General features: G+C 42.6%; 1 protein-coding gene across 1 annotated transcript in view; it reads left to right on the top strand.

Moving 5' to 3' along the window:
- Positions 1–7,028: 7,028 nt before the first annotated feature.
- PLXDC2 (plexin domain containing 2) overlaps positions 7,029–25,973 on the top strand; it is a 419,584-nt gene continuing 400,639 nt past the window's right edge. Inside the window, 1 exon segment of the mRNA XM_030550413.1 lies at positions 7,029–7,937. Coding sequence (XP_030406273.1) covers positions 7,829–7,937 — 109 coding nt within the window. The 5' untranslated portion in view covers positions 7,029–7,828.

Below are 25,973 nucleotides of genomic sequence, written 5' to 3'. Positions count from 1 at the left end.
ACACAAAAGAACTAAAAATAGTATGGGACTTCTGCTCGTATAACCTACATGCCATTTACACTACAGTATTTTATTTGTTTAGAGACTGAGAGGCAGTTAAACTAATGGATTTCTATTTGTTTGAATCCCTGTCTGTGTACATATGCAAGGAGACAGAGGAATATCATTTACTTGAAGCATCTAGAAGTGATGTTACTGGGCAGATCAGTGTTTTTCCATGAGCTGGAAAGTAAGTTTTCGGGATGTGTGGAGTTATAAATATTCATGATTTGAGAGGTGATCCAATCAGAGCTCAGGTAGGGAGAAGCTATAAAATAGGTGTATGATTCCACACATACGTTATGGTTTCTCCAAGAATCAGAGGCCCAGTCCCAATGCCTGTGATGACTTTGCCAGTCTCTTGCTCCCAGTAGCACAGCCCCTGAGTCCCCCACAGGATCAAGCTCTTAATATAGTACATGACCAACTGTGAAATATTCATAAAGCTTGCCCTTAAAAGTTAGATCTTGTTCTTGATTCTTTATATAGAAAAGCAGCTTTAACTCAAAAGTTCTTCATACAGGCTCATGGATTAAGCATATTTTTTTTTATTTAAATGTTTTAAGAGATTACAATTTTAGTCCTTAAAATATTTTGTATTAAATTCAGATTTCATTTTAAACAGGTTTATGTTTAAAAAGAAGAACTTCTTATAATTTAAATAACAAAACCTTATCTCCTCTCCCTCCCCTCCCCCCCAAAACCCACAATTTTTTCTCCACCTTTCTTCATTGCTACTGCTTAGCTACAATATTTTGGTATGTTCATTTCACCCAAAAGTGTAAAGGAACATTCCCAGAACAGAGAAACTTCCAAAAGTCAGTGTCTACTTTTCAAACCAATGCAACTTGAGTTCTTTTTGAAATTCAAATACTTTCACTCCTTGTCGTTATTGACTTTTAATTTTGATCATTTGGGTTTAATATTTTTATAACTGATCTGAAAAACATGTTTACAAATAACTGTACCTAAAATATTTCATGGTCAAAAGATGGATAAGATTGAGTTATGGAATATTTGCACAGTAAGGGCCACACTCTTCAGATCTCATGTGGAACAATCCTTGCAGGTGCAGTCTATGGGCCCTTAAAGTATTGGGTATTTGTTAATTATACTAAGACACCACATCTGCAATAGAAGGTATTGGTACTTGTCCACTTACTAGTGAGCTAGCACAAGCAGCCAACATTTCGCCACGTAATGACAGTAGGTACAACTTCATTATATATAAAAACCCTCATCTGTTTCTTGCTGGAGGAGGGTACAAAGGTAGCTCCCCTCTTGCTGCTGATGCTACAGGTACATACCATTTTCTCCTTTCCCAAATGTAGGAAGAAGAGACATCCTATCCCAACAACATCCTCTCAGAATGACTTCCAGAGTCAACATGGGAGGAGTCAACTCCCTCTGGCGGCTATGTGTGTACACAGTCACCTTGTAAGCACCTTCACTCTTTTGCTATGATTAAAAAAGGGTAGGATATGTGTCAGTTCGGGGCAGCTGCATCTGACTTTCCCCTCTGTGGTCCAACAAGAGCGCTCACTGTAAGCTCCAGGCTTCTCAGCCATCCCCTCTGTGACAAAGTGGGAATGTTCTTAATGTTTTCGCTGAATACTATGTAGGTGCCTCAGTTTCCCCATGCAGTTCTTAAGTATCTAGAATGGCTGACGCCCGGTCTCCTGGCACCTGATGGCCTGAGCCCCTCCTCTGTAAAGATGCCAACTGAAGGTGTTAGAGAACAAAGAAATCAGGTGACCTTCTGGCCGGGAAAGAGACAACGGCCAAAGGAGTGGCTGGAGAGTTTCAGTTCAGAGCTGGCTTGGGAAATGGAGGAGGCCCAGAAGGGGTTTTGGCCTCCCTGGCCCCAAGATGGACCTGAATTAGGGGTCCTGTTTCCTGTACCTACAAGCTTTGTTTTGGACCATGTTCCTGTCATCTAATAAACCTTCTGTTTTACTGGCTGGCTGACAGTCACGTCTGACTGTGGAATTGGGGTGCAGGATCCTCTGGCTTCCGCAGGAGCCCCGCCTGTGCAGACTCACTGTGGGAAGCGCACGGTGTGCAAGAGGATGCTGAATGCTCCAGTCAGACCCAGGAAGGTCGAAGCAGTGTAAGCTTCTTGCCCTGGAGACAGTCTGCTCAGAGAGCGGAATCTCCCCAAGAGTCCTGACTGGCTTCGTATGGAGTAGTTTCAGGGCATTGCCCTGTGACTCCGTGACACCCTCTCTCTTCCCCCTGACCTGGATATTTCCAGGCTGGTCAGGCTCCTGACTGTACGGTATCATTTCTAAAAAGACAGACTGATATAAGTCAACAGCTCTAAATTACCACACAACTCTTTTGAAGCAGATGCTTTTATTCTTAAAGTAAAAGCATTACAGAGAAAAAAATACTGAAACAATACAAGAACCAAAACAGATGCTAATAAGCTTACCAGAGATCACTCCAATTCTGACACATGGCTTTTTCCTGTGGGCACAAGCTAATCACAGCTTCAGCTCAGAATTAGCTCCCCAAGTCCTATGAGGCCTCAGTAGGACAAAGACCTGCCAATCCTTCTCTAGGGGTTGGGGGCCCCCTTTAGACAAGAATTTCTGTCCATTTGTTGAATCAGAAATAAGGCTCTACATTGGGTTATTTTTTTGTTTGTTTGTTTTATAACCCAGGCTATAAACAGACCTTCTTTGTCTGTTGGTCCCTGGAGAATCAAGTCTGAATAAGTATATCTGAGCCTTTGGCCAGGTGTCGGTAGTAGTTCTCTGGAGGTATTCCAACCTGAGGGAAACTGCCTAATCACCCCACACAGTTCCTAGACGGCTGTAGTCCCTCTCCCTCATGGAAATACATAACATCTTGCATTTTTAATGCTTAATTCAACAAGGGTTTCCCAAGATATTTCAGGATTTGTCATATATGTCCTAATCTGAAGGGGAGAAATAAGTGGTTAAAGCTCTGCTCTACTAAGATGATGCAAGAAGTTGAGAAGGCTGTGGGGTTGAAAGACTCTGATACAAGAAGAAGAAAAAGTGAAACCAGTGTGTGGGCGAGAGAGAGAATTTGAAAGTAGTGAGGCAGTTCCAGACAACAAATGAGTCTCTCCTATCCTCCTGGGATGATTGATGATGCAATCAGTAATGCTGGAGTTAAGTAGGAAGATAAGAATTTAGGAACATATCCTTGTTTGGTGTAAATCAGAGCAGCTTCATTGATTTTTAGTGCAACTACACTGATATAGGCCTACTGAGGAATGGTTCCTTAGAGACATAGGACAATATGTAAAGGAGGGAGAGAGTAAAACAACATTATAGAGATGAAAAATTATCCTGTCCAAAACAAGTTAAATCCACTGAATCAAAGAACCATCAAAGAAAGGTGCCTTCTCACAATTTGTTATATTTTATTAATATACATGAATAAATATGCTCTATCTTTGCTATGAATGCCTCTTAGCAATGATATATTGCCATTAATCACAATGGTATTATTAACTTGCATATGATTTTTTTTCCCTGGCACACTATTAGGTTTTACTTGTCTCTTTACACACAAATTACACCAGGACATGTGTGTTGGTTGTCTTTTATAGTGCAGAAGAGTAATGTATTTGTTTTTCCTCTTTGGAGATCTATGTTCTAGTTCTAACTCATCAGAGCACAAGTGAAAGTGAATTTGATGCTCTTATCCTAATCCCTATGTGTCCACATCCCACCACCAACAAAGTGGATTGTTTCAGTTTATGATTGTAAACTGTCAGAGCTGTGTGGGGAACCTTGTATGACTCCCATGTACAGATTGCTTGGGCTCACGATAGTATAATCCCTCACTTTCTTTGAGCACTAGAGTATTTGTGAGACAAGTATAAGGAATATAAATCTAAAACGGCAAATAATAATATTTAGCACCAAGACACAAACGGAGAAAGAAAATTTGGCTTGCACTCGTTTTGGCTTCTCTAAAAATGCTTTCAGGCCTTCTTCATACACCATAATCTAAAAGGGTGACTTTTTTTTTATATTAGAAAAGCTGCATATAAGACATTCAGATCTTTCCTTCACTGGAAGATTCTAGTGTGACTGAAGAATGAGTGAATGTATGATAGCATAACAATGCTGAGCAAAACAGAGAACATTGTTACTCAGACTGCTAAAGGTTCCTTGGTTCTTATTTTGCTTTTGTTCTCACCTTTTTAATATCAATGCCTGATTAACACTTGCAAGAAAGGATGTCTTTGTTAAAAATTCAATAGCTGCTCCTTCCATTAAAATGTGAGAGCTCATGATTCCCATCTCTCGCACCAGCAGAAGCTGGGAAGACTGGACTTGCATTCCTGATACATCTAAGGTTAACAAATGAAACCTAGCAGGTACAGTAACTCCTCACTTAAAGTTGTCCTGCTTAATGTTGTTTTGTTGTTAAATTGCTAATCAGTTAGGGAACATACTCATTTAAAGTTGCGCAATGCTCCGCTCTTACGTTGTTTGGCTGCCTGCTTTCGCCACAGCTGGCAGACCCCGCAGATTAGCATCTCCCCCCTCCTGCCCGTGCCAATCAGCCAGGGGCAGCTGTAGACATTTTGCCACCCCAAGCACAGTGGCATGCCGTGGGGGACACTCTGCCGGTCGCCGGTCCCGCGGCTCCAGTGGACCTCCCGCAGGCATGCCTGCGGAGGGTCCACTGGTCCCGTGGCTTTGGTGGACCCTCCACAAGCACACCTGCGGGAGGCCCACCGGAGCCCTGCCTGCTGCCCTCCTGGTGACCGGCAGAGCTCCCTCCGCCCGCCCCAAGCCTGTGCTTGGCGTGCTGGGGCCTGGAGTCGCCCCTGCAATCAGCTGGCTTGCAGCATTTTGGAGGCAGGAGGGAAGGGGAGAAGCGAGGACTCAGCGCACAGGCTCCCCCTCCCTACCCTGCCTCCTGAACATGGCAATCGGCAGGCTTGCAGCATTTAGAAGGGAGGGGGAAGGAGCCAGGATGCAATGTGTGAAGTAAAGGGGGAGGAAGTGATGGGGGAGAAGAGGCGGGTCAAGAGTGGGGGCTTGAGGGAAGGGGAGGAGTAGGTGGGCTGAGGGTTGAGCCCTCCCCACCCCTGGTGCTTGCAGAGTAGGGGAAGCTGCCCTGGAACCTAACCCCCCCCCCCCCCGATTTACATTAATTCTTATGGGGAAATTGGATTCTCTTAACATCAGTTCACTTAAAGTCGCATTTTTCAGGAACATAAATACAATGTTAACTGAGGAGTTACTGTATTCTTTATGCATCATAAAGATTAAAAAAAATCAATTTTTAAAATTTCACCTTTTTAACAATCATCTTCAAGTGACTTCGCCAAAGTCACACATGCTGTTTGTGGCAGGACCCAGTTCTCCAGAGTGAATTCCTGACCCCACTGGAGTAAATGGCAAAAGTACCATTGATTTCAATGGAGCCAAAATGTCACCCTAGTCTTCAGTTTAGCACATTCTCTCCTCTTCACTCTCTCTTTCTAGTATAATGACAGCATTTCTAAAATTATTTGTTAACAAATAATATATGGCTTGATTGATAACTCTTTCTGCTAATCTCCTGCAAATAATAAAGATCCTTAAGAAGGATAGACATAATGGACACAATAGTATTTAGCTGGGTCAGATATTATTCTGCAAAAGGCTCAGATATATAGTCTACTTCATAGCAAATGACTGTGCAGATTTCTGCTTATAGGGAAAATATGTATTAAAAGAAGTTCTGCTATGCTTTATGCATATGTGTGTCAAGATATTAAGGATAAAACAATTATGAAAGTGTTCATAATTTTTTAATCTCACAAACAGTGGTATAAATTACTTGAAGATAAAATCTCATCACTGCTTTTTTAGTGGTTACATATTAATAGTTAATTTATTTCTGAAGTGCAGCAGCCCTGTTTAATTATCCTGGGTTGAAAGTGTACCTGGTACATTAAGGTTTCTCCATGAGAATTACTATTGCAATGGTCTGCTTAACTGCTTAACTGGTTAATACAACTGGGTGAGTGCTAGCACAAACTGGTTGACTCTTTCATTTCTGTGCCTGAGACAGACATGTATGCTTTCTGCTAGTTTTACTCGCATGGACCCTTGATCTTGCAAAGATTTATGTACGGGATAGGATTATTCAGAGTGCATTAAATTAAGCACGTGGATAAATCTTTGCAACGTATTAACCATGGTTCTGATAGTTTAGTATTGTATATCTATCACAACCATTTACTTTGCAGCAAAGGGGCTGACTTGTCCAAAAAGGATTACTAGTGACACCTCCTCATTAAAAGTGTTTAGTGTTTATATGCCTCTGCTTTGGGTGGGGGGAAGGGGGGCATTTTGAGCAGAGGAATTTATAAAAATCAGGATTCCTGTTCCACAGACTTTGTGCGATATTTCCAGTACTCACCAGAGCAGGGGTTAAATGGAAGGGGCTCTGGTTGGCTACAGTGATACTTTGCAGAGACATACCGTGACCGTCCCCACTTACACTGATGCTCTTTCACCCACCTCCAGGCTGTCAAACAGCTCTCGGGGGCAGATTGTTACTGTTCCTTTCCCTTGAACCCCGCTTATTCTCCAGCCCTCTTTCCCGATCTCCAGCTAATCTCAATGCCAGCAACTGACATAAGCAAAAGTCAGGACCAAGCCAGTTTCTCTAACTAATATTCTTCTTTGCACTTTAGATGGCAGCAGCAGGGCCATGGAAAACTCACCGAGTTTGTGGGTTTTCAGGGACATCCCTCCCACCAATAACCAAAATGCCTCTTTATCCTCCGGTCTAAGGACAAATCCTTTTTTAATTTGATTCCCTTTCTCCATCCTCCACCAACTCCCTCCCCCACGCCTCTCCGAATGAACGCTGCCTGCGGCCACGCTGCTCCTGGCAGAGCCCCGCTTTGTGTTTGCCGGGGGCGGGGGAGCGGTGCCCGCCAGCAATCCGGGAGCCGGTGGGAAGCTGCGGCCCCCTCTCGCCGGCCGTGGGCTGGGGGGCGCTGGGCGCGGAGCTCCTGCCTCTCCCGAGGGGGGTGGGGTGGGGTGGGGTGGAGGCTCCTCTCTCTCGCTAGCTCTGCCCCAGTAAAGTGCAGCAATTGGGCACGTCTGGACCCGAGCAAGGGGAGCGGGGCCGCTCGGGGCGCCCAGCCGGCGGCGCGCTCTCCCCACGTAGGACTGGGCAGGCAGCAGCGGCCAGGCGCCCGCTCCCCTTCCAGCTGCAGCCCCAAACTAGTTCCCCGAGCGGCTGGCCCCGCCAGGCACCGGCTTCGCCTCGGGGCTCCTCGCTTGGTTCCCCATCCCGCGCCTTCGCCGCCGGCTGCGAGGAGCGGCTCTGCCCTTCTGGCCTGAACCCACGGGGCTGGAGCAACAAGACACCGGGGGGGGGGGGGAGAAACTTATTTTGTTCCCTCCTCCCCTAGAGCCGCGCAGAGCCGCGGCGCTCCAGTGCCGGCGCTGACGGGCAGTGGGGAGGCTTTGCCTTGAACTGCGCGCGGAGAGGAGCCACAGCCCCACTCCCACTGGGCTGGCGGGGGGGCCCGGCCAGCTGCCGCAAGGAGGGAGAGTTGGGAGCTTGGCGGCCGGAGCTGGGCTTGTCCTCCGCCAGCTGCTGCGTTCCTGGGCTGCTCCCGCCGGAGGGAGCGAGCCCGGCGTCTCCCCGCGGCCGGAGGGGAGCCGATGCGAACCAGAGGCGCCCCGGCCGCGGCTAGCAGTGGGCTCTGCAGGACTCTCCCGGCCCCCACCGCCCCGCAGGCGAGCGGCGCAGCGAAGGAGCGAGCGAGCCCGGCAGGCTCGGGGCGATGGCGAGCCCGAGGCACGGCCACTTAGCGGCTGCAGCGCTCTTCCTCGCCCAGTGCTTGGCAGCCCGCTTCCAGCTCGTGGACGGGGAGACGGCGCGGCGACCTCAGGGTAAGGGCTGCTGCGGAAGTTCCCCGGTTCCGTGGCGGGGCTGGTCTGGGGGTGCGCGGGCGAGGCACACGCCGATCAGCAGCCCCCACCGTGGCCTCTGGTCGGGTTCCCCCCAGGCGCCGGTGCCGTGTGAGGCCAGCACCCTGCCCCAGCCTCCCTCTACCGCCCCCTCCACTTTGCTGGCCGGCCGAGGGAGATCGAGCCTGTCCCCTCTTCAGCGAAGCGGTGGCCACAGTTAGATGCTGCGGTTGGGGCTGGGTTTGCCCCTTGCCTCTGGGTCCGTGGTTAGGTTGCTGCCTTGGAGCTGATGGAGCTGGGACCTCCCCGCCCCCTCTTCCCGGGTTTATTGGGGTAAATCGGGAGCCGCTCAGCTGAGGGGGTGCGGGGGGATGTTTCTCTCCTGAGTCCCAACTTCTCACTAGAGCCCAGGAGTCTCAATCCCAGCCATGATACTTGGGCGCTGGGAGTAGGGTGACCACAAAGCAAGTGTGAAAAATCAGGACAGGGGATGGGAGGTAACAGGAGTCTATATAAGAGAAGGACCCAAAAATCAGGACTGTCCCTATAAAATTGGGACATCTGGTCACCCTAGGTGAGAGAGACACCTGCAAAGGCAGAACGGCCTTAATTAGTCACCTAACTGGTCTGAACACCCTGGGAACCGAGAGTCCGGGGAGCTGTGACCCGTCCCTGCCCCCCAAAGCCTGTCAAAGAGACCCTGGCTTTGTAAAGCGCAGCAGTAATTGCCACACCCCCTCTTTGGAGGGGGCCAGGCTTGCAAAAGGAAGCCCCTGTTCTCCGCTGGACTCTGCGGGTTCCTTGCTGTTACTAAATGGGCTGCTTTCTCTACGTGGGTCTCTAGTAATGGGTGTTGTCTTCACTTTTGGCCTGATTTTCAGAGGTGCTGAGCAACTGCAGCTCCCTCTGACTTTAGCTGGAGTTGAGGTTGTTCATTACCTCTCAAAACCAGGTTGTAAGTGTCTCCGGAAAACTTTACCTCCCCTCTTCAGCAGGCCTTTTCTCCCTGGATCCAACCAATCCTATTGCTTGCAAAGTGGTCTGGGACCGACTCCCGATGATCAGCGCAGACCACTGAGACCAGCTAGAGCTGCCTCTCACTCTGGCTGAGTTCTCGGAAGCCCTCAGCTGCATGCCCACCAATAAATCAGCACAAGTTAGTTCAGGTACTGGCAGGTGCCTAGCTCCAGCCCTTTCTGGTACCATGGGCTGACCACATTTGCTTGTAACCCTTTCAGGGTCCTCTAGTTCAAAACTTTTCTAGAAACACCTGTTAGTGCATCAGGCCAGCCACATGTAGTGGGCTCTCATCAGCTGCCCAGTCTTTCCCCAAACGTGGTTCTCTTCCTTGTCATCATATCCAATAGACCTCTGCATGCTTTTAATCCATAGGGAGAATTGCCAGAGAAGTCTTGGCATGTTTGAGAAAAGTTGGCTGATGAATGGAATAGAGTGAACATTTTTAGCATATTAGAAGGCTAGGAATAACAACTGAAAGTTGCTGTGTTTAACATTATGGGTTCGGTTTGGGAATGCAAATTTTTTATTATCATTAAACATCCATCTTTAGAACCATAAGGGCACTTTACTTTCCCTCCCCTGCTAGCCAAAAAGTTAACCCCCAAACTGAGTCCTGTAGGCCTTTTACAAATAGTCTGTAAGAAAACTAAACCCATTTTGCACAGGTGGTTTGATACAAATGTGAAGAATTGAGTGACATGAGCAGTATAGATGTAGGAGTTTTGAAAACATTCACCTAGGGCTATGCCAGACCTGGGGGGCCTACCACTGAGTTTAGGTATTGCAGGTTGCTGAGGGCTCACATGTCAGTTCAGGGAAAACCCAGAAGGAAGGTTTTCATTTACTCCTTCAGCATGTATATGTCCAACCCTGTGCTGCAATTTCTAGGGCTTTGCCTTTAGGAAACATACACAAATATTATTTACTTAAATCACTAGAGAAAATAAAGGAAAGGGGTGAGGCTAAAAAAGAAAATAATAAATATGTAAGGCTGTACTCTGAGCATGTGAAGTTCATTAATTTTCCACCGTAGGCGTGTTTGTGCAAAAGAAGTGTCAATAATTTCTTGATTAAATACAGTCTATTGATGAAGTGAATGATCAATGCACACTGCTGGTCATTCACTGCTTATTTAGGCTTTAGAGCTGCATTATTTTAATGTCTATCTCAGCACTAAATAGAATGGCATATCACCTGCTCATTAATCTGTTGTTTTTAATATGCTGTGTCTTATCAGGTAAAGGAAAAATATTTAACCTTTGAATATGATCCATAATGTCAAGTACCAATATAGTTATTATAAAGGTGAATTTTATTTTTATCTTAAGTCCTGATGAAATAATCTGTAAGAGATAATCTTCTCTCATAACAGTAAAATGGAAATTTTAAATGACAACTTTTGACAGGTAGCTTGTTGTGAGGTTTGTTATCTTTTTAAATCCTGTTTCTAAAAATATGATATTACTGTCACAAGCATGTTGTCGAAATTCAGTAACAGAAATTGAAATACATTCAGCCTTAATATGTATGGTTCCTTCGTTCTTCAATAGAGGAGCACAATAGAATAATAGACTATATTTCTTACAGCAAGTAGAGAATGCTGTTATGCAGAGCAAGGAGACCTGACTGCAACAAAAATATATTCTGAAAGTTATTCCATGAATTTTTATATCCGCGTGTCCAAGAAGTACCATTTTGAAAATGGTTTGAAATGTAAAAAGCGCCATTTAAAAGTTTTACTTGTACATCGAGGTCAATACCATGCCCCTTCTGATACGTTTAAATATAGTCTTCTAAATTTTAAACTGAACCAAAAAATCTTTGAAGTAACTGCAAATGCTTAATGGGAGTTTGATTATAGTTTGTATCTGAACTATGCATTATTTACATTCTCAGGAGTAAAATACATTCTTGTAATTGAAATGAAATAAAAATAGAAAGGAATGTAGACAATACATGTGGTATAGATTCTTGAATAGCTGGAGTAAAGAGAGGATTTTATGGAATGTTATCAAACGAACATCATGATTTCATATAAAACTGACCCACAGTTTGCTGAGCCATAGTTTTGTATGGCTGTTGCCGGCAGTTCAGAACTAGTCCCTTCAAACTTCCTGAGATACTAACCATTTGTCTAGTAGCCTAGAGGTTTGATGTTTAGCAACCAGTAATTTTATAGCAAACGTGTTTGGCTGTAACCAGACAAAAAGGTTCCTGGTTGTGGAATTAAATGTGAAGTGTTTGTGCTGCTGATGAATAGGAAGCATCTCCACAAGAGGGCAGAACTGTTGTCCCTTGCAACTTAGTCTTTCAGCAGACATGGTTCTTTTCAAAATGTTTCAGACCAATTGTCTTATATTATTTTTTTGCTATATTTGTGTTTGTACAGAGCTTCATTTTACTGACTAGAAATGGCATAAATCAGTGGTCAAGGTTTCTTAAATGTAAGATTTGGGCATATGTGTGTATTAAGATAATCACACTGAATATGAAGTAAGTTCAGTAAACTGAAACAAAGGTTCTTTGGGAAGCTAGCTGAACAATTACAGCTTCTGGTTGTCTAAATGAGGGCTTATTAATTGTTGAAGTATTCCCACAAGAAGCCTGAAAAATGTTACTTTTCTGAAAACACGATCAGTCAGAATTAGGAGGCTTTTACTGTAATTTTTACACCATCAAAGCACGTTCCAGTGTTTTGATATAATTTATATTCATTGACAAACAACCATTTCCAGATATTGCTATTTAGAAGGGAATATTGTTCAATTTGTTCCATTTTATTCTTAGACTAACCTTTAGCTAATGCTCAAACATTCAAACCTGCTGCACTGCTTGAGTTGCTTGTCTGTATTACTTTTTTCTCATTAGGAGACTTGGCTGATCAATATTTCATCTTAAATCAGCAAAAGAAACAAAATATTAAGCAGTATATATGTTTGGTAACTTCTATTTCTATTGTATTAAATGTTATACCGTATTTCTGTGAGTTAATGATATTTGTAAACGAAAAATCAAATAGAGAAATACAGGTGGCCATTACTGATACTTTAGCAATAAAGCCAACTCATGTCCTATATAAGTAGTACTTAGAATTCCTTTTAAGGAACTCATCTCTATTTTTACATCCTTACTTTTCCTACTTTCTCCTTTTGACATATTATCATTTTTTCTAAATGTGTGGTTTGAAATATTGCTGATATACAAAGATGTTTGTCACAGATTAGTCAGGTTGATCTGAGTCTCTAAATTCAAGTTTTGTAACATGTTCTACAAAACCTGCAGTAAGATCAATAGTCATAGTTCATTGACTTTTTAAAAATTACTCTGAGAACAGCTTGTTATTTGCATCCCCTTGCATCAGTTGCATCAGACTTGTGACTAACTGTAAACTTGAAATTAACTATAAGGCACAGTGGAACTGACTATTGTCTCTGTCCAAGCTGTCAACAAATATAATTAATGATGAAAGGTAAATTAGACTTATAAAAATTCTGTCATTTTGGGTAATTTAGTTTATTACCACAGGTAAATTAATGTAAAGCAAAACATGGGGTCATATCCTGCAGTCTTATGAAAACCCCAGGGGACTCATAGAAACTCCATGAGATTCAAAAATTGCAATTTCATTGGAATACTCTAATGAGGGGAATGGACTTGAGGGACTGTGAAGGAGGTAGCACAGGGTTTCTCAAACAGGGGTTGCCGCTTGTGTAGGGAAAGCCCCTGATGGGCCGGGCTGGTGTGTTTACCTGCCCTGTCCGCAGGTCCGGCCGATTGCGGCTCCCACTGGCCACGGATCGCTGCTCAGGGCCAGTGGGAACCACAATCGGCCGGACCTGGGACAGGACAGGTAAACACACCGGCTTGGCCTGCCAGAGGCTTTCCCTACACAAGCGGTGACCCTTGTTTGAGAAACAAGTAGAAGATATAGCCTGTGTACAGACAGGGTCGGTGCAAGGATGTTTCGCACCCTAGGCAAAACTTCCACCTTGCGCCCTCCCCCGTCCCCGAGCCCGGCAGTGGCTCCCTGCTCCTCCCTACCCTGAGGCGCCCCCCCTGTGGCAGTTCCCCCCCGGGAGCCATGTGGCAGCTCTCCACCCCCCCTCTGCCCTGAGGCGCCCCCACCCCCTCAGCCATGGCAGCTCCCCCCTGGCATGGGGAGCTTCACTTCTCCCGCCTCCCAGGCTTGCGGCACCGGTTTACACACAAATAGCTAATTCTGTTGCAAATGTAATTTTCATAACTGTATACGGGCTTATGCATGTGCATAAGTTTATGTGCATAGGCTTATGTGTGTGAATTTCACATGCACAACTGCATGCCTATACTCTTTCAAAATTATTGTCCTATTAAGATGTTACCCCATCCAAAGGTTAGATATCTTCCTATCACAAAGGCCACTAAAAGTCAGTCACCAGCTCAACAATGTCATCTTCTAGAGAAATTAGAAACTCAGCTGTGCCTGTCAGTCTTTATGGGTGGAGCAATGATGAATCCTGCCTTCAGATTGGATGATGTAATGATATAACCACAATAAGGTTCTGTTTCCAAACCCTCATGCATCTTGGCCCCAAGTGTTGACCCCAAGTATATTTACCTATATGTATAGGCCTAGAAATCATTTAGGTTAATAGAAACTGATACTAAAATTCAGACAGCTGAGAGCACTCTGTCTTAAAGTAGGCCTCTGCTTTTTCATACTTCCTTTCCCACAGTGGTAAGTGGAATATAATACAGATCAAAATGACTAAGGTAATTTTCATTTGTTTGGGGAGTAATTTCTATTTAATTCTATTCTTGGTTTTCTCCCCACTAATTTAACCTGAAGCCAAAGTTTAAAATAGACTCAAAACAGTACCAGGCTTGTCATTGCTCAGTGATGAAATTTAATTAGGTCATAACAACACTGTAAAACTCAGACAGCTTATAGCAAGACTACTTCATTTTAAACCAACATTTGGGGAGAGGAGATAGGGAGGCACAAGGAAGAGGATTTTAGGATTGTGAGCAAATAGCATTCCTTGTCATCTAGTACTAACTTGCCAGCAGTGTGAGATATCATCAGATCACTGAAGGGCTGATTAGGGATGGGCTGAGAATGCCGGGTAGTAGAATCTAACTTCTTGTTCCCCAAATTGCCAAACTAGAGCATTACAGAAACAAAAAGGAGCTAACATCCACCCATGAGATTTCTTTCTACCCCCAAATGTATGGAGAAGCCACATCAAGTTCATATTTCTGTCTCTTGGTGTTCTTTATGGCAAATGAGCATGAAACATACCAGAAAATGCCGTTAGATGCTGTTTGTGAATGTTGTGTGGTTTGTTTAATCATGGAGCATTACCTCACTTAATTTTGTTCTAGCCCTCTGTGATACAGCCCATTTTAGCCTGCTCCCCGCCCCATCTTTCCCCCTGCAATCTGCATTCTGCAATCTGCTTTGCTGAGTGTATTTATTAATTCTGGGTTTGAAAGATGTTATGTAACATAGTGACTGCATTGACTAGAACACAAATATGTGGGAATATATTCTCTGCTCATAGTGGTCTTATTCCCTTTGATATGATGTTTGTATTGCTTTCAATGGGAGCAGATCAGGGCCTCAGTGCAGATACAGGAGAGAGATTCGGGATCCCCAAAGCACTTAAGTATGCATGTCATTGTAAGTATGCAAGAAGTGCCATGGCTTTGCTGGATTGGGACCTATACTCCTTTGTCAGCAGTATATGTAGTTTTAACCTAAGTTTTCTAGCATTTCAGTGACTACATCCAGACAAGAGAGCTTTTTAATTTCTAGTTTATTTAGAGTTCCCCCTCTTGAAATGGCTTTGATTCTTAATTCTTCTAGGGGCTTTGGACTTTTAAAATAAACATTATTGGAGTTTCACAGTGGCCAGTTAATACCTTGTTCTTAATGAATAGCATTGTAGAGACATTTTATTAGAGCGTGTGTATTTCATATCTATCACATGTACTGTATCTTCATGCAGTAATTGATCACTGACCTCTACTAAGAAATGTTCACAAATGCCTATACAATGTGTAACCCTCTTCATTATCCCATCTTGAATAACACTTTAAATATGTATTGTATCATAATGAGTAGATGCTGAAATTTCTTTACCTTTTCTTTGTAGGTGTTTCATTGTAATTTAACTTTAGTCAGTGGCAACCTATACTAAGGTTCTGTTACAACTTTTATAGCTTTTACAGTTCCTTCTTTAATCCCATAGACTCATAGACTCTAGGACTGGAAGGGACTTCGAGAGGTCATCGAGTCCAGTCCCCTGCCCTCATGGCAGGACCAAATACTGTCTAGACCATCCCTAATAGACATTTATCTAACCTACTCTTAAATATCTCCAGAGATGGAGATTCCACAACTTCCCTAGGCAATCTATTCCAGTGTTTAACTACCCTGACAGTTAGGAACTTTTTCCTAATGTCCAACCTAAATCTCCCTTGCTGCAGTTTAAGCCCATTGCTTCTTGTTCTATCATTGGAGGCTAAGGTGAACAAGTTTTCTCCCTCCTCCTGATGACACCCTTTTAGATGCCTGAAAACTGCTATCATGTCCCCTCTCAGTCTTCTCTTTTCCAAACTAAACAAACCCAATTCCTTCAGCCTTCCTTCATAGGTCATGTTCTCAAGACCTTTAATCATTCTTGTTGCTCTTCTCTGGACCCTCTCCAATTTCTCCACAACTTTCTTGAAATGCGGTGCCCAGAACTGGACACAATACACCAGTTGAGGCCTAACCAGCGCAGAGTAAAGTGGAAGAATGACTTCTCGTGTCTTGTTTACAATACACCTGTTAATGCATCCCAGAATCACATTTGCTTTTTTTGCAACAGTATCACACTGTTGATTCATATTAAGCTTGTGGTCCACTATGACCCCTACATCTCTTTCTGCCATACTCCTTCCTAGACAGTCTCTTCCCATTCTGTATGTGTGAAACTGATTGTTCCTTCCTAAGTGGAGCACTTTGCATTTATCTTTATTGAACTCCATCCTGTTTACCTCAGACCATTTCTCCAATTTGTTCAGATCATTTTGAATTTTGACCCTGTCCTCCAAAGCAGTTGCAATCCCTCCCAGTTTGGTATCGTCCGCAAACTTAATAAGCATACTTTCTATGCCAACATCTAAATCGTTGATGAAGATATTGAACAGAGCCGGTCCCAAAACAGACCCCTGCGGAACCCCACTTGTTATACCTTTCCAGCAGGATTGGGAGCCATTAATAACTACTCTCTGAGTACGGTAATCCAGCCAGTTATGCAGTCACCTTATAGTAGCCCCATCTAAACTGTACTTTCCTAGTTTATCTATAAGAATATCATGCGATATTCTTATAGATAAACTAAAGTCTAGATATATCACATCCACCGCTTCTCCCTTATCCACAAGGCTCGTTATCCTATCAAAGAATGCTATCAGATTAGTTTGACATGATTTGTTCTTTACAAATCCATGCTGGCTATTCCCTATCACCTTACCACCTTCCAAGTGTTTGCAGATGATTTCTTTAATTACTTGCTCCATTATTTTCCCTGGCACAGAAGTTAAACTAACTGGTCTGTAGTTTCCTGGGTTGTTTTTATTTCCCTTTTTATAGATGGGCACTATATATGCCCTTTTCTAGTCTTCTGGAATCTCCCGTCTTCCATGATTTCCCAAAGATAATAGCTAGAGGCTCAGATACCTCCTCTATTAACTCCTTGAGTATTCTAGGATGCATTTCATCAGGCCCTGGTGACTTGCAGGCATCTAACTTTTCTAAGTGATTTTTTACTTGCTCTTTTTTTAGTTTATTTTCTAAACCTACCCTCTTCCCATAAGCATTCACTATATTGGACATTCCTTCAGACTTCTCAGTGAAGACCGAAACAAAGAAGTCATTAAGCATCTCTGCCATTTCCAAGTCTCCCGTTACTGTTTCCCCCTCCTCACTGAGCAGTGGGCCTACCCTGTCCTTGGTCTTCCTCTTGCTTCTAATGTATTGATAAAAAGTCTTCTTGTTTCCCTTTATTCCCATAGCTAGTTTGAGCTCATTTTGTGCCTTTGCCTTTCTAATCTTGCCTCTGCATTCCTGTGTTATTTGCCTATATTCATCCTTTGTAATCTGACCTAGTTTCCATTTTTTATATGACGCCGTTTTATTTTGTAGGTCACGCAAGATCTCGTGGTTAAGCCAAGGTGGTCTTTTGCCACATTTTCTATCTTTCCTAACCATCGGAATAGCTTGCTTTTGGGCCCTTAATAGCGTCCCTTTGAAAAACTGCCAACTCTCCTCAGTTGTTTTTCCCCTCAGTCTTGATTCCCATGGGACCTTACCTATCAGCTCTCTGAGCTTACCAAAATCCGCCTTCCTGAAACCCATTGTCTCTATTTTGCTGTACTCCCTTCTACCCTTCCTTAGAATTGCAAACTCTACGATTTCATGATCACTTTCACCCAAGCTTCCTTCTACTTTCAAATTCTCAACGAGTTCCTCCCTATTTGTTAAAATCAAGTCTAGAACAGCTTCCCCCCAGTAGCTTTTTCAACTTTCTGAAATAAAAAGTTGTCTGCAATGCAGTCCAGGAACTTATTGGATAGTCTGTGCCCCGCGGTGTTATTTTCCCAACATATATCTGGATAGTTGAAGTCCCCCATCACCACCAAATCTTGGGCTTTGGATGATTTTGTTAGTTGTTTGAAAAAAGCCTCATCCACCTCTTCCACCTGATTAGGTGGCCTGTAGTAGACTCCCAGCATGACATCACCCGTGTTTTTTACCCCTTTTAGCCTAACCAAGAGACTCTCAACACTTCCGTCTCCTATGTCCATCTCCACCTCAGTCCAAGTGTGTACATTTTTAATATATAAGGCAACACCTCCTCCCTTTTTCCCCTGTCTATCCTTCCTGAGCAAACTATACCCATCCACACCAACATTCCAGTCGTGTGTATTATCCCACCAAGTTTCAGTAATGCCAACAATGTCATAGTTGTATTTATTTATTAGCACTTCCAGTTCTTCTTGCTTATTACCCATACTTCTTGCATTTGTATATAGGCATCTAAGATACTGGTTTGATCTTGCCTCCCAGCTTTGCCCTGACCCTCCTTTCTCTCTGCCATTATAGCCCATGCTCCCTCCTGTTTCCGACCCATCTTCCAGGTCTTGTTCCCCACTTACCTGTGGGGTTTGCTCACCTGTCCCCGTCGAACCTAGTAGAGAATACAGCAAATCTCCCAGTAGAGAATACAGCAAATTCTGTCCAGGTTACACCTATGCAGCTCAACTGACTTCAGAGGGCAGGATTTAGCCCAATGACTTTTCAGCTGCAATTATGTTACTGCTGCATTTAATTGTTTTCTTCTATTAAATTATTATTTAATCTTTTCATTTTGACTCTTGTTTTTTATCAGACTGTGACTCTTGCAAATCCTGAATAGACAATATCCAATTTGGATTTGCAGTTCTGACTTTCCTTTGCATGAAAGCTCTGGCTGGACTGATTTGTAAAAGGCAAGTTCTCCCATTGTAACCGTTAGTAATATTAGCCAAAATTTTCTAATCTGAGTGCATCAGGTTAATCTCGTAGATCAATGTTCAGCCACCAGAATTAGTAGCCTTATTTCTGAAGGGGATGAGCACCTCACATTGATCTCAGTGTGATCTTCATGTGCTCAGCCCTCTGGCATTACATTTATTTATATGCCTAAATATGGATTTAGAAGCTCAACTTTGAGTGCCCTGGTTCAAAAATTTTGTCTGAAGCTGCTATTTTCCAACCATTGGAAAGAATTATGTAAGAGTTTGTTTTCACCCTGCTGTTCAAAGTTTTGTCTGCTTTGAAGATGTCATGATTGTGCCAAATCTATATTTAGATGTTTTTGTTCAAGCTCAAACCATGATTACAACTTCCTGTATTTTATTACTATTTTGTTGACAAGAAATGGAAGGCTGGGGAGAGAGAGGTAATATTTATATAGGGCCTGCATTGCTTTATGCTCTGTTTCTGGAGAGTCAGCAGAGGGAATGTAAGATAATGAACAAATCCTGTCCTGAACACCGTACTTGTATCATATAAAATGTTGAGTTGGAGTCAAAGTCTGTTTTTTTTTGGATTTCCGTGTGGCTCTCTTTGATGTCAGTCTTGAAAATCTGTGCCCCCTCACCTTTTGGACATACAGGCCAAAATTGGGACCTGATGGTGAAATCCAGGGGCTTAGTGTCCTGTCCAAGCTGAAACATGGATGTCTCCCTGGAAGTGACAGTGAAGCGGAAGGACTCTTCCCATCTCTGTCCACTGCAGAGCTGTTGCCTGGAGACCACTTCAGCCCAGTGGATGATGTAGCATTTGCTGTCCTAGTGCACCTTTGTAACAAGGGGAGGACTCGAGGATATACTTAAAGGTAGCTATCTAGGCCCTGCATTTCACTGATGCCATGCCCCTCCTTTCTATGCACTACCACACACACATTCCCTGCAGAGTTTGGCTCTGAATTGTGCACTTCCTCCTCTGCCCCCAAACCCAACATACTTTCCTTGCCTAGAAAACTGCACTAGTTGAATTGTGCCTCTGACACACCCAGGGTCGGGGACTGGGTGTACCTCAATAAGACAGCAGATACAAAGCCATGTTGGATTGTGATCTATATAAGAAACAGGATAGGGATATCAAAACTTGCTACTGTAGATGGAAAGAAATAAAATCAGTTTGAATGGACCTTTTTTTCTTTTAAGTCTGTACGTATTACAAGCCCTCCTGAGAGAGTACAGAAATGGAAAGGGTACAGAATATTGGACAGTTCCCTTTAACACCAGTGGTTATTTTGATTAGAGTGGTCAAAACATTTTCAGCAGAACAGTTTTCCATTGGAAAATGCAGTTTTGTTGGGATTCTGACCACATTTTCAATGAGAAGGTGTCAAAACAATTTTTATGACTTTCTCATTTTGTTTCAGAGTCAAAATGTTTCATTTCAACTTTGTTTTTATTTTGTTAAAGCTTTAATGTTATTTTATTTTAATATATATTTAATATTTATAAGGTAAAGTTTTTCAACATTATCTAAGAAAGCAGTTTCTGAATCACTTTTTTTTGGAGAGGATGAGTGGGGGATTTCCATTCTGTGAGAAATTTTGATTTTTTGCTCTACCTGGGAATGAAAATACATTTCAAAATGTCAGAAATTACCTAAGAGCTGGAAATTCCATTTTCTGACCACCTCCAATTGTGAGTCCTCATTGTTGAGCCTTTTTGACCACATGTTATGATCTCTTTCCAAACAGATCATTTTCTTCATAAAAGCTGCAGTTTGGGTTGTTGTGGAATGGCTGAAATGAACAGTCCAGCTGGGTCATTTGCCTGGGTTTAATGAACTCCTGGCTTTATGGCATATTGCTCATTCAGGCTTGCTTCTTAGTTAATATTGAAATTCATGAGGGAATTAAATTAAAAGAGGGCACATTCTCCAGATTGCAGCTGCTGTAAAGATAATAGACTTATGGGTTATTTGTAGCAAAGACATTTATGGACTGGAAGGTTAGCATTTGGTATATTGCAAAACCGTGGCCTCAGTATGAGCACAATTTATTATTGGATCCTAAACAGAATACATACATACTGATCTAAATGATCTTCTTAATATAAAGTAAATAGATTCGACAAACTACTTCCTTATAGGTGAATGCCATCTTTGTTTATCATTTCATATATTTTTAACATCTTACTAATTTTTCAGATATTTTTTAACTAAGTATATTTAGCAAGTATATTTAAGACAATATTTTATAATTGAAGTGGTACAAGGGTTGCATAATAAACAGCGGAATCTGTTTCAGAATCTGAAATCTCTGAAATGCAGAGGATGGAAACACTGAGGATGGAAAGGAGCTTAAGGATAACCTAGGCATGGCTCAATATCTAAATAAGTACTTTGCCTCAGTCTTTAATAAGGCTAATGAGGAGCTTAGGGGTAATGGAAGGATGACAAACGGGAATGAGGATATGGAGGTGGATATTACCACATCTGAGGTAGAAGCCAAACTTGAACAGCTTAATGGGACAAAATCAGAGGGCCCAGACAATCTTCATCCGAGAATATTAAAAGAACTGGCACATGAAATTGCAAGCCCGTTAGCGAGAATTGTTAATGAATCGGTAAACTCAGGGGTTGTACCGTACGACTGGAGAATTGCTAACATAGTTCCTATCTTTAAGAAAGGGAAAAAAAGTGATCCGAGTAACTATAGGCCTGTTAGTTTGACATCTGTAGTATGTAAGGTCTTGGAAAAAATTTTGAAGGAGAAAGTAGTTAAGGACATTGAGGTCAATGGTAATTGGGACAAATTACAACATGGTTTTACTAAAGGTAGATTGTGCCAAACCAACCTGATCTCCTTCTTTGAGAAGGTGACAGATTATTTAGACAAAGGAAATGCAGTAGACCTAATTTACCTCGATTTCAGTAAAGCATTTGACACGGTTCCACATGGGGAATTATTAGTCAAATTGGAAAAGATGGGGATCAATATGAAAATTGAAAGGTGGATAACGAACTGGTTAAAGGGGAGACTACAACAGGTCGTACTGAATGGTGAACTGTCAGGCTGGAAGGAGGTTACTAGTGGAGTTCCTCAAGGATCGGTTTTGGGACCAATCTTATTTAACCTTTTTATTACTGATCTTGGCACAAAAAGCGAGAATGTGCTAATAAAGTTTGCGGATGACACGAAGCTGGAGGGTGTTGCTAACACGGAGGAGGACCGGGATATCATACAGGAAGATCTGGATGACCTTGTAAACTGGAGTAATAGTAATAGGATGAAATTTAATAGTGAAAAGTGCAAGGTCATGCACTTAGGGATTAATAATAAGAATTTTAGATATACATTGGGGACACATCAGTTGGAAGCAACAGAGGAGGAGAAGGACCCTGGAGTATTGGTTGATCACAGAATGACTATGAGCCGCCAATGTGACATGGCTGTTAAAAAAGCTAATGCGGTTTAGGATGCATCAGGCGAGGTATTTCCAGCAAAGATAAGGAGGTGTTAGTACTGTTATATAAGGCACTGATGAGACCTCACCTGGAATACTGTGTGCAGTTCTGGTCTCTCATGTTTAAGAAGGATGAATTCAAACTAGAACAGGTTCAGAGACGGGCTACTAGGATGATCCGAGGAATGGAAAACTTGTCATATGAAAGGAGACTCAAAGAGCTTGGCTTGTTTAGTCTAGCCAAAAGAAGGCTGCGGGGGGATATGCTTGTTCTTTATAAATATATCAGAGGGATTAATATTAGGGAGGGAGAGGAATTATTTAAGCTTAGTACCAATGTAGACACAAGAACGAATGGGTATAAACTGGACACTAGGAAGTTTAGATTTGAAATTAGACGAAGGTTACTAACCATTAGAGGAGTGAAGTTCTGGAACAGCCTTCCAAGGGGAGTAGTGGGGGCAAAAGACATATCTGGCTTTAAGACTAAGCTTGACAAGTTTATGGAAGGGATGGTATGATGGGATAGCTTAATTTTGGCAATTGATCTTTGATTACCAGCAGATAAGTATGCCCAGTGGTCGGTGATGGGATGTGGGATGGGGTGGGATCTGAGTTACTGCAGAGAATTTTTTCCTGAGTGCTGGCTGGTGAGTCTTGCCCACATGCTCAGGGTTTAGCTGATCGCCATATTTGGGGTCGGGAAGGAAATTTCCTCCTGGGCAGATTGGCAGAGGCCCTGGAGGTTTTTCGCCTTCCTCTGCAGCGTGGGTCATGGGTCACTTGCTGGTGGATTCTCTGCAGCTTGAGGTCTTCAAACCACAATTTGAAGACTTCAATAACTCAGACATAGGTTAGGGGTTTGTTATAGAAGTGGATGGGTAGGGTTCTGTGGCCTACTTTGTGCAGGAGGTCAGACTAGATGATCACATTGGTCCCTTCTGACCGTAAAGTCTATGAGTCTAAGAGATTTCAAATTTAAGTTAAAAAAACCCAAAACACCAGAAAACAAACAAAAAAACCCTACTCTCAGCAAAACAAACCCCCAAAAAACAAAACCTTCCCCAAGAAACAAATGAAAGGAGAAACAACACCAGATTTTGCTGACCAAAAAATCTATTTTTGGTTTGACAAAACTGTCACCTTCACTGCTAATGCTGCAAGTCATTGGAGGCATTGCCTTTTTTCCAGTATAAAAAAAAAACCCAACAAAAACCGACTGACAAAACCATGTTTAGCATACCTCCTTTACTATATCCTGTTTACTTACCCATCTGTCTGTGTGATCTGGCAAAGCAAAGCCACACTTGCTGATGATTCAGCTTGTTAGACTTTTAGTCCCTCATCTGCACCCTATACAGGATTATGTGGATGCTCACCATTGACTGAGTATTTAGCTATCTTTTTTTTTTCTCATTCAAACAAAATGAAATTGGGACACTTTTTGGAGAAGCCTAAATGATCTAAAACAGGTGTTGTTCCTTTGATATTAGTCATAAAGTTGAGTTTGAATGGAAAAGAATACCATTATCTATAAGAATTTTTCATTAAGAAGCCCCTTAGACCTGCAGAAGAGGCTAGTTCTTAACTCTAATTGAAGACTGCTACGATTGGCAGTTCTGTTATGATGGGGTTGGCCACACAAGGGTCCAACCTTTGGGGCATATTTCACTTTTTGAGGGAGTAGGATGAGGTGTAGATTTCAGATATTTCAGCTTCTGAGAATTGGTCTCATACTTGAATGTTTGCTACAGTCCAAGCCCAAATCTTGCTGCTTCTCTCATCTTGGTCTGTGAACTCTTCATCATCCACCACCAAAGTTGTGCCTCCAGAACAGGCTTGTGATTTATTTAAGCCTTGAACTCCAAGTCTGCAAATCACTCCTCCCTATTCCAGGCCATGCTTCTCTGTAGGTCTGTCTAGTTAGCCTCATCAGTATGAGCACCTCACTAACATTAGTGAATGTATTCTCTGGGCGGTAGGGTGATATTGTCCCAATTTTACAGATGAGGAATCAAGATTTGGAGACAGTGAGTTATTTGCTGAAGGTCACATGGAGGTCTTTGTAATTGGTTTAAATCTTGGTTCTGTCAAAGTCTGAACCCTATGGCCATCATCCATTCTACTTCATAGCAAATGAATCCCTTTCTTCACCAAAGTTCAGGGGTTTGGCGCCCCCGATCCGGGGCTATAATTGATTCCAGCTGACCCTAATCCACAAATTCAGCTTGTGGGGCACAACTTCTCTTCTGTCTACTTCTGTCTAAAAAAAATCACAGGCAGATGGCCAGAGACTTTAGTCTTTCTGTTGGGCCCCATCGGACTTCTCATTTACCACTGGTGTTATTTTAGAGCTCCTTGTAAATTGCACTTCCTACTGCTCTGTGCATCCATGAATGGAAAGACTGAATTGAGGAAGTGACCAACTGTGAACTTGACTTCTTTTTTCATTTGGTTGAACTTGGGGAGGAAGAGAACTGCAGCTAGGGTCTAATCCTGCAAGGTGCCAAGTGCCTCCAGTTGTTCATAGACAGTCATTTGTATGCACAGTTCTGTAGGTGCAGTCCTTAGTGTGTGGGCATGACAAAATTTCCATGTAAAAACAGGGCCAGCTCCTCACACCCCCTGAGAATTTGGAATGCAGTTGCTATCACTAGCTTGTACTATTAACAATACTCACAGAATTGCAAGAGTAAATGACTGTGTTTGTAAAACTAAGGGCTACAGCCTGCAAATTTGGCCTCTGAGAGTTATACTTAAGATGAAATAAAGGAACAAGCCACAATAATTGTTATAAATGCTTGTATTATATTGCACAAATGTAATAGCACCACTTACTGGGAATGTATGTCCCATGAACTTTTAAGCACGGGCATTACCAACATATGCAGTATAGCCTGTGGTTGTAGTGCTCTAAAATAAATCATGTTGAAATTTCCTGCAGAGTGAAAGGGTATGAATACAAATGGAGTCAACTGCTATGTCATCTAATAAAATCACTGATATTTGGTGTCTGCTATTTTCAGTGATGTGCCCTGGTGTACCGTACAAGAGCTATGGTAGGTGGTTGAGAAATGGAGGCAGAAATAAATTTCTAAAGGTAACTCTTGTATTTATCTTGTAATGTTTTTCTAAGCCTGAAAAAGGGATTCACACTATCCTTTCCAGATTAAATTATAGCATCAGTGAACTTCAAAAGTTGGATGCTGTCCTTTGAAATGTCTTGGCTTACATCTTTAGGCTTCTATTCATGGCAGCATCTGCAGTAGAGACACACTAATATATGTACTTGATGTTCCATTAAAGTCAATGGAATTTAAGCATGTGCTTAATATTAAACATGCTTAAGTGCTGCCCTAAAAATGGATGGATTTAAGTACACGTTTTAGAGTTTTCCTGAGTCAGGGCCATAGAGCTCAGTTTGCCATGAGACACAGTACATTGCTAGTATATAGTTGCAATATCCCAAAAGGGTCTCTAGAAGGAGTTATACTCTGTAGACTGGTACAGAAAGAGATTTATGGTGCTGTCTCCTCCATGCTCCATTGGGGTGTTGTATAAAGAGGAGGAATACAGATAGAGTAGTCCCTGCTTTTTCTGTATGTGCCCTCACCACACTCCCCAATAAGGGCCTTGAATGATCTCACTTATGGTGTACAAATGATATTTAAGAACTGTATGAACCAAATATTCTCTTATATTTTATAATCTCCTGGTAATGAGGGACTGAAATATGGCCTGATCTTGAGAGGTGCCTCAGCTGCTATTAAGATCAATCTGTGGAGATGTAATCACCTACCACATGCTACTACTTTACTTTAGATTAATGGTCTTTACACAGACAAAATTCCCATTAACCTTAGAGAATGGCTCAGAGATATTAATGAATCATCATCCTTCCTCCAGGTGTGGATAGATAATATTTGATTGTAAGCTTTTCAGGACAGGGAAATTATCTTCAGGTATGTCTGCAAAGGGCATAGTAATCAGTGGGTGCTG

The sequence above is a fragment of the Gopherus evgoodei genome, chromosome 2 (assembly GCF_007399415.2).
Source record: "Gopherus evgoodei ecotype Sinaloan lineage chromosome 2, rGopEvg1_v1.p, whole genome shotgun sequence".
NCBI lineage: Eukaryota > Metazoa > Chordata > Testudines > Testudinidae > Gopherus > Gopherus evgoodei.
This window is presented reverse-complemented; position numbering and strand designations above follow the sequence as displayed.